Below are 15,760 nucleotides of genomic sequence, written 5' to 3'. Positions count from 1 at the left end.
AGTCTCTGAGAGAATAATTTTCCCCTCTTCTGTCTTAAATGGATGTCTTCTTAGACTTACATAGTGACTCCTAGATCTAGATTATCCCAAAGGGGGAAGCACCCTCTCCACATCCACTTCAGGAGCTTGTATTTCAATCACTCCTTTTAATCTTCTAAACTCCTGTAGATACAAAATGATCCCATCCAACCTGTCCTCTTGAAAAACCAGTCCAGTCCAGGCCTCAGACTCGTGAAGCTTCTCTGACTTGCTTCCAATTACAACTTGCACATAGAACACTTCAAGCCCTTTGGTCCTTGATATTGTGCCGACCTATATACAAGTAGACCATAACTTCCAATTGGGGTTTGGTTTGGGACTTCCATCATAGGTCAAAAATATCACGTCAAAACATCCTAGGTTGGGGTCTATCTGTATTCCTACCAAAAAAAAACTAAACCCTTCCTGCCATGTAAACCCCAATTTTTCTTTCATCCATGTGCCTGTCTAAGAGTCCCTTAAATACCCCTAATGTTTCAGCCTCCACCACCACCCCTAGCAAGGCATTACAGGCACCATAGATAGAACCATATAACACTATAGCACAGAAACAGGCCCTTTCAGCCCTTCTAGTCTGTGCCAAACCATTTTTTTTTGTCTAGTCCCATTGTTCTGCACCCATTCCATAGCCCTCCATAACTCTCCCATCCATGTACCTATCCAAATTCTACATAAATGTTAAAATTGAGCCCACATTCACCACTTCAGCTGGCAGCTCATTCCACACTCCCACTACTCTCTGTGTGAAAAAGTTCCCCTTAATCTTTTCCCCTTTCACTCTGGTTTGTATCTCACCTGCCCTCAGTGGAAAAAGTAAATATGTGCTCTGTCTATCCCTTCAATTCTTATTTTAAATATCTTTATCAAATCTCTCCTCATTCTTCTATGATCCAGGGAATAAAGTTCTAACCTGTTTCACCTTTCCCTGTAACACAGTCCGGGCAATATGCTAGTAAATCTTCTCTGCACTCTTTCTATCTTATTGTTATATTTCCTATACTTAGGTGACCAAAACTGCATTCAATACTCCAAAAATTGGCCTTACCAATGTCTTATACAACTTTACCATAACATCCCAACTCCTATACATGGATCTTAGCATGGCCTTTGACAAGGTCCCACAAGGGAGGTTAGTCAAGGAGGTTCTGTCGAAAGGTATTCATGGTGAAGCAGTGCACTGGATTTGATAAGGGCTGCACAGGAGAAGCTAGAGAGTAGCGGTGGATGATTGCTTCTCAGACTGGAGGCCTGTGACTAGTGGTGTGCCTCAGGAATCAGTGCTGGGGCCATCTGTATAGGTTCCATGACTTCATGGCTAGTTTTTCTTACTTCCCACTACTCTGTGCCTGAGTAAATACTGATGAAAAGAAAACATTTAAGTTCACCTCATCTCTTTTGGCTCCATACAAAGCCAAACATTCTGATCTTCAAGGGGACCAATTTTGTCCCTTACTATCCTTTTGCTCTTAATATACCTGTAGAAAACCTTAAGATTTTCTTTCACATTGTCTGCCAAGGCAATCTCATGTCTTCTTTTAGCCTTCCTGATTTCTTTCTGGAGGTTTTTCTTGCATTTTTATATTCCTCAAGTACCTATACCTGCTGTACACCTCTCTATTCTTCTGAACCAGATCTCCAATATCCCTCAAAAAACCAGGTTCCCTATACCTGCTAATCTTGCCTTTAATCCTGACAGGAACATACAAACTCTGTACTCTCAAAATTTCACCTTTGAAGGACTTGCCCTTAAGTCGCACATCCTTGCCCGAAAACAATTGGCCCCAATCCACGTGTTCTATATCCTTTATTATTTCCTCAAAATTGGCCTTTCTCCAATTTAGAATCTCAACCCAAGGCCCAGACCTATCCTTCTCCACTAATTAACTTGAAACTTGTGGCATTATGATCACTGTACCCAAAATGATCCCTTATATATGCTTCTGTCACCTGTCCTGTCTTGTTCCCTAATAGGAAATACAGTATTACACATTCTCTAGTTGGTACCTCTATATGTTGATTTAGAAAACTTTCCTGAACACATTTGTCAAACTTCTAGCCATTCAGCCCTTTTACAGTATGGGAGTCCCAGTCAATATGTGGAAAATTGAAATCTCCTGTCAAAACCTTATGTTCCCAGCAGTTGTCTGCTATTTCTCTATAGATTTGCTCCTCCAATTCTCACTGACTATTGGGTGGACAATAATACAACCCCATGAGTGTCATCATACCTTACCTTTCCCATTCCTCAGCATGAGCAGCACTAGTCTCCAGGAAATAGATGAGCCCACTGGTCTGTCCTGCCAGAGCACAGCTGTGTAATTTTCCCTGATGAGCAATGCCACTCCTCCCCCTTTCATCCCAGTCCTCCATCCCCATTCTATAACATCTAAAGCAATGGAAGACTGGAACATTGAGCTCCCAGTCCTGCCCCTCCTGCAGCCAAGTTTCACTAACGGCCACAATGTCGTAATTCCAAATGGCAATCCACGCTCTAAGCTCGTCTGCCTTTCCTACAATATTCCTTGCATTGAAATAGACACACCTGATAACACTTCCACCACAAACAAGCCGTTGACTTCTAACAGTGCATGCAATTTTCACATCATCTTTTCCCTCCTTCACTAGTTTAAACCCACCAGAGCAGCACTACCAAATCTTTGCACAAGGATATTAGTCCCTCTCCAGATCAGATGCAGACCAGGACCCACCTTCCCTGGAAGAGAGCCCAATGAGCCAGAAACCTAAAGCCCTCCCTCCTGCACCATGTATTTAGCCATCTGTTAATCTGCATTATCCTCCTATTTCTAACCTCACTACCTCATGGCATGGGTAGCAATCCTGAGATCACAACCCTGGAAGGTCCTGTCCTCCAACCTAGCACCTAACTCCCTGAGCTCTCCTTGCAGGACCTTCTCACCCTTCCTACCTACATCATTGGTCTCTACATGAACTATGATATTTGTCTGTTCTCCCTCCCTCCTGAGAATGCCATGAACTCAATCTGAGATATCTCAGACCCTGGGCACCAAGGAGGCAACACATCATCTGGGATACTCATTGTCTTCTACAGAATCTCTTATCTGTCTCCCTAACTATGGAATTCCATATCACTACAGCTCTCCTCTTCTTCTCCCTTCCCTTCTTAGTCAGAGACTTGATTGCCATGGCTTGTGGCTGGTAGGTCATTTCCCACAACATTATCCAAAATAGTATACTTGTTATTTGAGGGGGAATGGCCACAGGGGTGCCCTTTCCCTCTCCTGACTGTCACCCATCTACCTTCCTTCTGCCTCCTTGTGAAATAGTGTCCCTGTAACTCCCATCTATCATGCCCTCTGCTGCCCTGATGATCCAGAGTTCATCCAACTCCAGCTCCAATTATTTAACTCAGTTTGTCAGGAGATGCAGCTGGATGCACTTCTCAGATGAAGGTGTTAGGGATTCTGCCGACTTTCCTAATGACCCATATTCTACAAGAGGAGCATTCCCCTGCCTTGGCTGTCATTCCCACTGTTTATGACTGGCGGGGAAAAAAATGATATCTAAAACCTGCCGTTACCTGCGCCTACCTGATGAATCTTTTCTTGTTCCTCGAATCGGGTGGCCTTTCCTTACATCAACTCCTGCATCACACTTCAGCCTCTATTCACTGAAGCCCCTTGAGCCAAAACCTTTCCACTCTGACGCAGCCCACTCTGACGATGGCTGCTTCATTGATAAACGCTCCACTATACGGTCCCTCACTTTTATAGTGATGTTAGGTTATCTGACTTTGATTGCCCTTCAACTGTTGAACTCGATTGCCCAATCAACTGCTCCTCTATCTTCAACTGTTGAACTCAATTGCCACAACTCTGTGTAAAATACTTACCCCTGATATCTCCCCTAAACTTTCCTCCCTTCACTTTGTACAGTTGGTATTTGCCACTCCTGCCCTGGGAGCAAGATGCTGGCTGTCTACTTTATCTATGCCTCTCAGAATCTTGTAGGTCTCTGTTAAATCACCTCTCAACTTCTCTGTTCTTTACATTCAGTATTGGCAGCATCGACACCAGAACAAGACTTAACAGGGGGCATTAGGGTAACCTTGGAGGGCACTATCTGACCTTTGAAAATTCACTCAGCGGGGAAGGGGGAGGTGTGGTAGTTCCTACCTGCCTACCATGAACCTCCTCTGTGCGACATTTGCCTTCCCCCTCCCTCCAATGCAGCAGACAAACATGCTGCTTATATTGGCTGGAAACTAGTGACACTAGATGCTCGTGACACTCGCTGCAAGTGATGGTAAACTGTGGGTCGTAATACCTCATTTGGGGGGGGCATCGGCTGTGAGTGGGTGGGGGGTGTTCACAACACCTCATGGGGGGGGGCAATTGCCCACTAATGTCCTCCCTTGGTGCCAACTCTGAATACTGGCCTTACTAGTTGAAGGTAATGGCCACTATCCCACTGGCCATCTGATTCCCTGGCTCGTTAGTGCATTGGTTTTACCAAATCAGCGTTGTGTAGCCCTTCTGCCACAATGTGTCAGCCTTAGGCAGATTGTCTCAAACTCTTAGAACCATAGGCTGCTACAGCACACAAAAAGGCCCTTCAGACCATTTAGCCTGTGCTGAACTGTTATTCTGCCTAGTCCCTGTAACCTGCTCCCAGATCATAGCCGCCCATACACCTCCCATTCATGTTCCTATCATATGTTTTCTTATACGACAAAAATGAGCCCACATTCATCATTTCAGCTAGCTCCTTGTTCCATTCATTGAACTCTCTTTGGCCTTGTCTGTAAGGGATCAGCAAACTCTCCAAAGGAGTTTATGGTTTGTCATTTCATTGACATTCTGTTGCATTCTTACCTGTAGTGTACTCTTGTAGTGAGGAATCAGATCAGACAGGGTGGGCTTCATGGACCAGTCTGGGTCACTGAAATAACAGCTCCTGAAATTTAGGCTCCTCACGGGAATCTCAGGAACCAAGATCCGAGTCAGGTGGTCATTCTTCATCACAAGGTCAAAATAAAAGTTCACTTTCAGGTTGGTGGCTCGTTTGGCAAGTTTCGACCAGGAGAGTCCCCACACAACCTGGTTGTGAGGGTCGTGGATATGGCATTTAATGTTCATGGTCCGAAGGGTCTGGTAGCAGCTTTCACACAAGTTGTCCAGGACGTCATCAGAGATGCAGTTATAATTGATTGAAATGCTGGTAAGCTCACAGAAGCTGCGAATGATTTTGGGGAAGGTGGGATTAGCGTAGATGGCGAGGTGGTGGCTAAAGAAATCTTCGATGTTGAGCTCATTAATGGAGTTCCTGTTCCTAAACTGGATCAGTGAATTTAAGATGGAAAAGCCTTGCTCCATTGACAGCCGAGCACCTCTCAGGTTGAATGACTGAAGATGTCTGCACTCACGACGAAGGAAAAAGTTCAGGCTCTTGAACAGAAGGAAATCACTATTAGAGCTTTCAGATTCTTCAGTTAGAAGCGATATTACAAATCGTATCACGGGGAGCTTTGTAAATTTCCAAAGTCAGCCTGCGGCTCAGGATTTGCCTGTACTGGTTATACCCCAAACAAAAAGTTACTACTGAGCATCACTGGTGGCAGGGTTAGCGTAGCCATTAGCGCAACGCCAATCATATGGCCAGCGACCTGGATTCGAATCCACCACTGTCTGTAAGGAGTTTGGAAGATCTCCCCTTGACCTGTGTGGGTTTCCTTTCGGAGTCCGGCTTTGTCCCACACTCCAAAACATACAGGGTTGGTAGATTAATTGGGTGGCATGGGTTTCAATGGCTGGAATCGACTTCTACCATAATGTATAGTCAAATTTAAACATTTTAAATTTAAATCAGAAGTGTTATAAACTATTTATCCTTTTTGTTATCAGGTATTTTGTATGCCTTTGTGAATAAACTAAAGCAAACAAATTTTGTGTATTAATGTATGTAAGGGAACCGTGAACCTCAGAGTGGTATTGGGCAAGTTGTGTATAGTGCTTTAATTGCATTGTTGTTAATATTCCAAATATACATTTATGGTCATGTGAAGTGAGTCAATTGAAATTCCTTTGCAGAGTTGTTGCTGAGCTGATATTTATTTCATATTCTATTTACTCACAAGCTTGAGTATCAAGCTAATATGGTGTATCAGGTTCACATCTGAAGATGTCACAAAATGGACTCAGACAGACCCGCACAGGCAGGTGGAAATGGGACAGGTGAATTTTAAGGGTGAGTAGGGAAGTGTTGCATTTTGGTCAGAGAAATGAGAAGCAGCAACTTGAAAAGGGTTTGAGAGCAAAGTAAGCAAGCACAGTTTGTTCAAAGTGGCAAGGCAGGTCGACTGATATGAGGTTCTGTAGTTCTCAATAAAGGTCTGGGTGGGGTGCAAAAACAAGGAAGTCATGAGATACCTTGTTATTTCTCTCCAACCAGAAGGCATGAGGAATTAGCTTTGTGTGGTTTAATGAGTGTTGAAATATCTCCCACAGGCCTACTGAATAGAGTTAGTTTGACACGCATTCAATCATTCAATGTTCACACTTGAAAACTGGAGCACAACTGGGCCATCTTTGCAGAAAATTATGAACCAATCATTGGGAAGTGTACATAATAATACTGAAAATTATATTCTCCCCTCGAGGCTGTACCTTTAAGAAGGCATTCCTTACAGATGAGCTCCACACAAGGCGGTCCAACTCCAGATGTTGGACAGTGAAAGATTTTAACCTGTTGTTCTCGTTTCCAAGGCGTGCTAAGAAGCTCCTCATTGTTATCTGGAACCTCCGAGTCAGAAGGGAATTGTACGGATTCGTGAATTTGATCTCACAGTTCTCCAGGTATCTACCAAATTTTTTGACGTACCATATGGCAGACTCATATTCAGCTCGTCGGTATTTGGATGGTCTCCCACAGAAGGTGAATGTCCTGGATCGCCAGAGAGCTGGCGAATGCATCACATGGTTCCAGCATTTGCACACCAGTGCTGCTCGAACTCGGTCCTGGTCTCCCAGCCATCGGAACACCTGTCTCAAGGTGATCTCAGGCAGCTCACTCCAATTTCCCATATCTCTCCCCTGATCATAGGATACCTCCATCCCATTGGTCATATTGAATCCTGTAAGGGACAGTGAATAAAATCCAAACTCTAGTTAGATTGATCTGGAATTTGTTGAAATGTCAGTCATGATCTGATTACATTGGACAACATTTTTCTTCCCCAAAAGGTTTGCATCCTGAAAATTGGGGAATATGATTCACAACTTCAAGATGAACTCAAAGATAATTTCAGATTTGCCTTATCGTGTAGGAAGTCAGAGAAACATTAAATTAACTTATAGGTGCTCTATGGTTAGTAAGGGATTATTTAACACGGCATGTGAGTTGAAAAATAAAGGTTGAGAACCACTGGCTTGAGGCCAAAGACCTTCCATCAGAATCTAGCTACCTGAGTTACAGTATCCAAACTCTAAATGGTGTGTGAGGCTAAAGTATCATTCTTTTTCCCAAGAGATGAAGCTAATCATTAAATTAGCCTTCAGAATTTAAAAAATATTATTTAGCAAAATTAATTATTCATTATTATTTTACTTCTGGGAGTGTTATAAGCAGTTTTGGGCTCCATATTTAAGGAAGAATATGTTGTCATTGGAGAGGATCATGAGAATGAACCCCAAAATGAAAGGGTTATCATGTGAGGAGTGTTTGATTCTGGGACTGTACTCACCAATTGAATAATGAAAGGCCTGGGTAGAATGGATGTTCCTTATGGTGGGGGAGTGTGGGACCAGAGGGCACAGCCTCAGAATTCAAAAATCCATAATGCAGCCTCCTAATACAAGCAATCAAGTAATGCATGCACGCACACTTACACACACGTAGGGTCCCTTCTGTCATTTAAGAGGTTGGATGTGTACATGGAGGTGAGGGGGTTGGAGGTTTATTGGCGGTGAGCGGGAGGTTTGAGCTAGTGGAGTTGTTCTAGTAAACCGATGCGGACTTGAAAGGCCGACGTGGCCTGTTTCCACTCCGTAAATGGTTATATGGTTATATGGTTATATATATTTGGACTCCCAACTTTACTCATCTCCACCTTTGAATTTCTCACCAAAAATTTCATACTTCCTTAGTCAAAACTGGATGGTGTCCCATTTACACACATTGAAATCCCAGGTATTCTTGACTCTGTTTCTAGTCTGTTGTTTTGCCTCATAGTGTTTAATAGCATGGAAACAGCCCTTTGCCTCAACTGGTCCTTGCTGACCAAGCCATCTAATACTATTTTCCTGTGTTTGATCCAAATTCCTCCAACCCTTTCCTATCCATGTTCCTTTTGAATGTTGCAATTGTACCCAGCTCAAATAATTCCTCTGGCAGCTCATCCCACGTGCTCCTCGTCCTCCGTGTGACAAAAGGTGCCCCTCAGGTTCCTAAAAAAATCTTTCCCCTCTCACCTTGATTCAATGCCCTCTCGCTTTTAAGTCTGCTCTCCTGGGGAAATGATGATGATTGTTTCCCTTACCCTTTCCCCTCATGATTTTATAAACTTCTGTAATTTCCACCTGTCAGCCTCCAAAGTTTCTGGGAGGAAAGTGCCAGCCTATCCACCCTCTCCTTGTAACTCCAGCCCACCAGTCCTATCAACATGTCAGTCCTCCAGGCAGCCAAAAGTTCATTCCAGGCAGCACAGTCAGCGTAGCGGTTAGTACAACGCTGTCAACAGTGCCAGTGACTCAGTTTCAAATCTGGCACTGTCTGTAAGGTGTTTGGAAGTTCTCCCTTTGTCTGCATAGTTTTCCTCCAGAAGAGAAGTGATAGTTTCCACCCACCCTTCAAAGTATATCAGGGTTGTAGGTCAATTGGGTATAATTGGGCAGAATGGGCTTGTGGGCCAGAAGGGCTAGTTACTGTGTTGCATGCCTAAAAAAAAAATTCCCATGAATCTTTTCTGCACCCTCTCTAGTTATGGATGGCCCTGCTTGAGCAGATTTCAGGGGTAGGGTTTGACACCATTTCCATGTACGTCATTAACTCTTTTGCCAGATTTGTGTCGATGCACTTTTCCCCTTTTATTTCATCCCCTTTTCTTAAGCATTTTCAACTAAACATATTTCATGACATTTGTATAATGAGCCCACTTTATTTTTGCATAGACAGTGCTCTTCCTTACCCGAGAACCTTTCTGGACTTTGCATCAACTCTAAAGTGCCACCAAAGATTGTGATAAAGCATCAAAAAACTGGATTGCCAGTTCTTCCCATTCAACTCATTCTGCCCTATTCCCACATAACAGCAGGTTCGAGTCTGTAACTTGATGTGTGAAGCAAGTCTTTGAGGTATCATTATTCATCAACTATTGTAATGTGACTGTATTCTTTATCATGGGCTGACCAGATTATTATTCTTTATCATCGGCTGATCAGATTATTACTTAATAAATCAAGGTGATGTTAAATTGATAATTGAAGGTCAGTCATTCATCAGATTCAAGAATCTATCAGTTAAAACAATGACAAAATGACCTGCTCCTTTCTACTGACTCAGGTGGCTCCACCTTTCTAATCATCCTGGACCTTAGCACTGCGTTCGATACTGTGGATCACACCATTTTCACAGACCGTCTCCAGTGTGAAGCCTTGAACTGATTGAAATCATATCTTCATGACAGGACTTTCTCAGTTAATATGGGCAAATTTTCACTTTCTTCAGCTACCCTTCCCTGCAGCATCCCACAAGGGTCTGTTTATTCTAGGCCCCATTTTCTTTTCTTTAATCCTGCTTCCACTTGGTCATATCAAAAACACGGCATCTCTTTCCACTGCTATGCCGATGATACTCAGCTCTATCTCCCCTTGAAACCTAACGACCAATCAAAGGTAGCCGGCCTCACTAACTGTCTAGAGGTCATAAAGTGTTGGATGGCTCAACACTTCTTACAGCTAAAACAAAGGCAAATTTGAGGTTATCATATTTGGTCCCCCTAATTCTACAAAAATGATCTCCAATAGTCTTGGTAACTTATCCACCCTCATCAAACCCCACGTCAAATCCCTTGGTGTAATATTTGATTCCACCTTCAAGTTCGACAAACAAAAAGCTAGCTTTTCCCAGCTACACATCATTGCCAAAATCAAATCATCCCTTTCATTTTAAAGACCTTGAGAAAGTTATCCTTGTCCTTATTTTCTCCCATTTGGACTACTCTAACTCTCTATATACCAGGAATTAGTCAGTCATCATTATCCCCTCTGCAACTGGTTCAGAATGCTGCAGCCAGGTTCCTGACAGGTGCCAAGAAGAGGAACCATATCACTTCTCTTCTGGCCTCCACCATCAGCTGCCAGTATGGCTCAGAATTGATTTTAAAGTTCTCCTCTTTGTCTATAAAGCCCTTAATGGGCTAGTCCTGTTTTGTATCACAGATCTCCTAACTCCTTATTCCACTTCAAGATCCCTCAGGTCGACTAACTTGGGGCGTTTGGCTGTTCTGCGCTCAAATTGTAAACTCAGGGGAGATCACACCTTCGCTATTGCAGCCCCCAGACTGTGGAACAACATTCCTCCCTCCATCAACTCTTTTATATCCAGATTGAGGATGTCCTTTTAATCACTAGCGTTTTGAGTCATCCTCATGCACCTGATTGTTACTTTGTGTTCTAATCTCTCGTATTTGTTTTATTCTGGACTTTAAAAAGTTGCCTAGTGGTACAGCACTTTGGTCAATATGAGTGGTTTTAAATGTGCTATAGAAATAAACGAAGCTAAACATTTTTGTCCCAAAGTCTATACACAATCAAAACCAAATCAATCTGCTATTTCTTGGGATTAGACAGGACACTTACCAGTTTCTGTTCAGAGTTATTCATCAATGCAGACTTGTCACAGGACGCTCCAGGTCTGAAAAGTATTAATTATGGACTAGATTCTTTCAATGTATGCTTTAGAGACTGTTTTAAGCGCGGATTGCTAACTGTGTTCAAGTATTTTTTTTATAAAACTGTACTTGCCAACAAACACCAGTTTCACTGTCAATCAAGTCCCCTTTCCAAATTAATCATGAATCAAGTTTGCTGCATTGCCATTAAAAAGCTAGTAATTTTCCCTCAGGGCTGAAAAATCATAGCAACCTCTGTGACATCATGGGCTAATTGTTACACTTCACTTTTGTGTCAGTTACAGTGAAATTCCCACATCGTAATATATATATATATATATATATATACTTTTTTTCTCCAGCAATTAGATTACATTCATGTTTACAGGCTTTTGGAACTGTGTTCTAATATAGATAGTATTTGTTGTTACAATGTTTATAATGTTAATTTGAATTCCTCGGGAATCAGGATTTTGGTAGCATTATAGAATTAAAAGTACAAGAGGAACAGAAGATTATCTAGTGTCTCAGATGACATTATTATATGCAAAATTAATATCATTCATAATCAACTTGAAGGACAATTATTTCTTTTTAATAACATGCTTTTAAATTATCATTAACTAGAATGATGATATGGCTATGGGCATTGCTCCAGTCGTTTTATTACTCAGTAGAGTTTATGTGTTCACAAAGTCTACCAATGATGTTAGTCAACAATTATCACAGAGTTATAATATTCCGATCTGGTAATCATCCGATTGCAATTTATTAGTTTGTTTTCTGCTGCTTTCCAGAGCAGCCTAAAGTATCTGAAGAATGAGGGCAGAATTCTTTCCCTGAAATTAGTGAAATCTAGGAAGGTTTTTATTTCATAACTTCTTGATTTTGAGCTCCATATTAGGGATTCCATGTGTTTGGGAAGAATGGTCCACAACTCTTACTGTTAATCTGGTCATCTATCCACTGTACAACAATGCTTTTGTTTAGTATTTAAATTTGCTATTGTAGGGGCTCAACGGAGGCTTAATCGAACTGGTTCAGGAGGTTCTGAGCGACATCATTATGTTCTAATGCGATGATGTCAATTTGGAACGCGCAGTGTTTGAGTAAATGACTTTTACTGAACTTTGACTCGACAACGTCTGATCATTTTCTCGTTCTTCATTTCACACTGCGACACAGTTGGTACATTGGTGACCCCGACAGGCCCAAACAGATTTTGAACCCAACATGGACAACGCAGCAGTTTCACTCAAACTGTCTGTCTTTTGGACCACTCAGCCTGAAGGCAGGCTGAGGCGCAGTTCCACATTCACAAGATAGAAGTGGACACCACTTAGTACTATCTGTACTAACAATAACTACACCAGCAGTGCAAGTATAAGACAGCTTTAATAAACTAATATGTACACTAAAAGGTCTTGTCTCTCTGCAAGACGAACCTGGAAGGCTAGACGGTAGCTCTGGACTGCTTTATATACAAGGTCACTGGGATGAGCCCTGGTGACCTAGTGGTGTAATTACATATCACCACATTCACCCCCCCCTTAAAAACATTGTTATTCCCCCTAACCCCCACACCCCCGTCCTCCTTCCCTTGTTTGTAAGTTCATAAATCCAAAATGTTGAGTGGCTTCCATTGCCTTCTGGACCTCCTCGGTAGTGGTATAGGGGTGGGGTGTGCGGTCTGCCTTTCAGCCTTTCTTGGTGGAGGTGTGGGAGTATTGGTTGGTCATGTGACCATGTGGGCTGGGGATCCTCATATGGGATTAGGTCCTGCCATCAAGTCTAGGGTGGTGATATTTTGTGGGGTGGGCGTACCCAGGGTCCTGATTTCCGGGGTGGGTGGTCTAGTCCTCTGGGGTGACTCGATGGACGACTGTTCTAGTGACTGCTGCTGCGCTCCTTGTTGATCCATAGACATCTGTGTTTCACCCGCGTTGTTCACAGATCCCTGGTGGCCACCGAGTCTTCTCTTCCATCTGGGAATATGACAAAGGCCTACTGAGGGTTCGCGTGCCTCAACTCCACTTGATCCACCAGCGGGTCCGCTTTGTGGGGTCTGCAGTGCTTCCGGAGGAGAACAGGTCCCGGTGTCATCATCCATTTAGGCAGCACTGGGCCCGTCGTGGCTTTCCTTGTGAAAGAAAAGATACGGTCATGTGGGGTCATGTTAGTGGCAGTACACAACAGAGAACGTATAGAGTGTAGGGCTTCTGGGAACACTTCTTGCCATCTAGTAACAGGCAGGTCTTTTGCTTTTAAAGTCAAGAGGACCGTTTTCCAGATAGTGGCATTTTCCCTTTCGACTTGTCCATTCCCCCTGGGATTGTAACTTGTAGTGCGGCTGGTAACAATCCCTCTCTCGTGCAGGTACTGCTGTACTTCTACGCTCATGAATGCAGCACCCCTGTCTGTGTTTATGTAGTTCGGGCACCCAAATATGCTGAAGATGGGTTGGAGGCATTTTATAACCGTGGCTGCTGATCCATCAGAACACGGGATTGCGAAGGGGAAATGGGAATATTCATCTATTACGTTTAGGAAATAGAAATTTCTATTATTGGACGGGAGCGGGCCTTTAAAATCGAGGCTGAGGCGCTCAAAAGGTTTAGTAGCTTTTATCAGGGTGGCTTTGTCTGGCCGGTAAAATTGCGGTTTGCATTCCACACAGATGGGGCAGCTCTTGTTCACTGACCTCACTTCCTCTACCGAAAATGGGAGGTTTTGGGTTTTAATGAAGTGAAACAGTCTAGCGACCCCTGGGTGGCCCAGCTCATTGTGCAAGCTCTGCAACTGGTACATGTGGTTAAGGATGGCACATGTCCAGGGGCTCGTTGAGTCTCCCGGGGTGGTATAGAATGTCATAGTTAAATGTAGACAATTCTATCCGCCAGCGCAGGATTTTGTCGTTTTTAATTCTCCCCCTGTTCTGATTATTGAACATTAAAGCCACAGTCCGTTGGTCCGTGACAAGGGTGAAGTGTTTGCATGCCCGATAATGTCACCAGTGCCTTACTGCTTCCACAATGGCTAGGGCCTCCTTCTCTACTGCTGAGTGTCTTACCTCTGACCCCTGTAGGGTTCGGGAGAAAAAGGCCACCGGTCGTCCGTCTTGGTTTAGGGTGGCTGCCAGAGCCACATCAGATGCATCCGTTTCTATTTGAAATGGGATCGACTCATCTATGGACCACATGGTAACTTTAGCAATATGGTCCCTAATGTCCCTGAATGCCCTGGTGACTGCTGGGCACAGTGGGAAAACTGAGGCTTTTATAAGTGGGCGGGCCCTGTCGGCATAGTTGGGGACCCATTGGGTGTAGTAAGCGAACAGTCCCAAACACCTTTTTAGTGCTTTCAGCATGTGTGGCACTGGGAGGTCTAGGAGAGGGCGCATACGGGCTGGGTCTGGGCTGATTTCCCCGTTCTGCACTATGTAGCCCAGGATTGGAAACTTCCTGGTGCTAAAGACGCATTTGTCCCTGTTGTATGTTAGGTTCCTTTCCTCAGCTGCCTGGAAGAAGCGTTTTAAATTCATGTCATGATCCTCCTGAGTGTGGCGACAGATTGTCACATTGTCTAAGTAGGAGAACACCGCTTTCAGTTGGAACTCATCTACTGTTCAGTCCATTTCTCTCTGAAACAGGGACACTCCATTGGTGACAATGAAGGGGAGTCGCAGAAATTGATACAGCCTGCCGTCTGCCTCAAATGCCGTGTAAATATGATCGCTGTTTCTAATGGGCAGTTGGTGGTATGCTGCCTTCAGGTCTATGGTGGAGAACACCTTATACAATGTTGTTGACTATGCGTGGCAGGGGGTAGGCATCTAGTTGTGTAAATTTGTTGATTGTCTGGCTGTAATCCACTACCTTGCGTAATTTTTCTCCTGACTTTACTACAACCATCTGGGCTCTCCAGGGGCTGGTGCTCTGCTCTATGATGCCCTCCTGTAGTAGCCTGCAGACCTCTGTCCTAATGAAGGTTCTGTCCCTCAGGCTATACCTCCTGCTCTTTGTGGCTATTGGTGTGCATTCTGAGGTCAGGTGTGTGAACAGTTGAGGGGGTTCTATGATCAGGACAGACAGGGTGCAGTGTTGTTTCTTCGTAAGGCATAGTGAGGGGTGAGGCCCGTTGGGCACTATTGTAATTCTTTCTAACTGGCACTGAAAATATTCATTATCTTTTAACAGGGTTAGTTGAATTCTAGATACTGAAACAAAGCCATCGGCACCGTTGGTCATTCTGCAGGCTTTTGATGTTTCCACGTTCTGCTTGAGACAACAAGCTTGTAGTACCATCAGCTGTTTTTGGGCGGGAAACCATTTATGAATGGGCTGCATCTGACAGCTCATTATGTGTAACGGCAAGTAATAGTGCTATTATGTACGGAGGACCAGGAAGAGGTGATAATGGATAGTTATCTGGAATGTTGTTCGTTGCAGCTAACCTGTCTGGGTGGGGGTCCTTATACCCATTTCTTAGTAATTCACAGCAATCGTTTAAAAGTCTACTCTACTTTTACTTAACACAGTTATAATAATTGTTTCAAAGTATCCAACATCTTAACTCTATTACACTTATACAGCACATTCATTTCATGACATTATCAACCAATACCACAATAATGTACACCTTTGGTGGGGCGGTGGGGGGCTCCATCCTTTTCTGTTTTTCTTTTTCAATACACCTAAATATAACAAATATATTACAAAATATAATATCAGTGTTTTAAAAGTGAGAGAGATGGGAGTGAAAAGATGGATGGTTAGTAGATTTAGTAAAGTGATCTGATGGCTGGAAAACTGAATTTTATTAGTATTAATGGGTTTCAGAATCCAATAAAGTGAG

At 43.4% G+C, this 15,760-nt stretch overlaps 1 protein-coding gene across 4 annotated transcripts in view; it reads right to left on the bottom strand.

Moving 5' to 3' along the window:
- The window catches only part of LOC138741448 (F-box only protein 39-like), a 36,349-nt gene extending 25,210 nt beyond the window's left edge, over window positions 1-11,139 (bottom strand). The window contains exons 1-3 of one of the 4 annotated variants that reach the window (XM_069895562.1): window positions 10,875-11,139; window positions 6,684-7,150; window positions 4,893-5,465 (exon numbers count right to left, since the gene is read on the bottom strand). In XM_069895562.1, coding sequence (XP_069751663.1) covers window positions 4,893-5,465; window positions 6,684-7,142 — 1,032 coding nt within the window. In that variant the 5' untranslated portion in view covers window positions 7,143-7,150; window positions 10,875-11,139. The remainder of the gene's footprint in view (window positions 1-4,892; window positions 5,466-6,683; window positions 7,151-10,874) is intronic. The other 3 variants (XM_069895566.1, XM_069895565.1, XM_069895563.1) reach the window with 3 other exon arrangements.
- Between the last annotated feature and the right edge of the window lie 4,621 nt (window positions 11,140-15,760).

The sequence above is a fragment of the Narcine bancroftii genome, chromosome 8, assembly GCF_036971445.1.
Source record: "Narcine bancroftii isolate sNarBan1 chromosome 8, sNarBan1.hap1, whole genome shotgun sequence".
Taxonomy (NCBI): domain Eukaryota; kingdom Metazoa; phylum Chordata; class Chondrichthyes; order Torpediniformes; family Narcinidae; genus Narcine; species Narcine bancroftii.
Note: the sequence above shows the minus strand (reverse complement) of the source record. Positions and strands in the feature narration are given on the sequence as shown.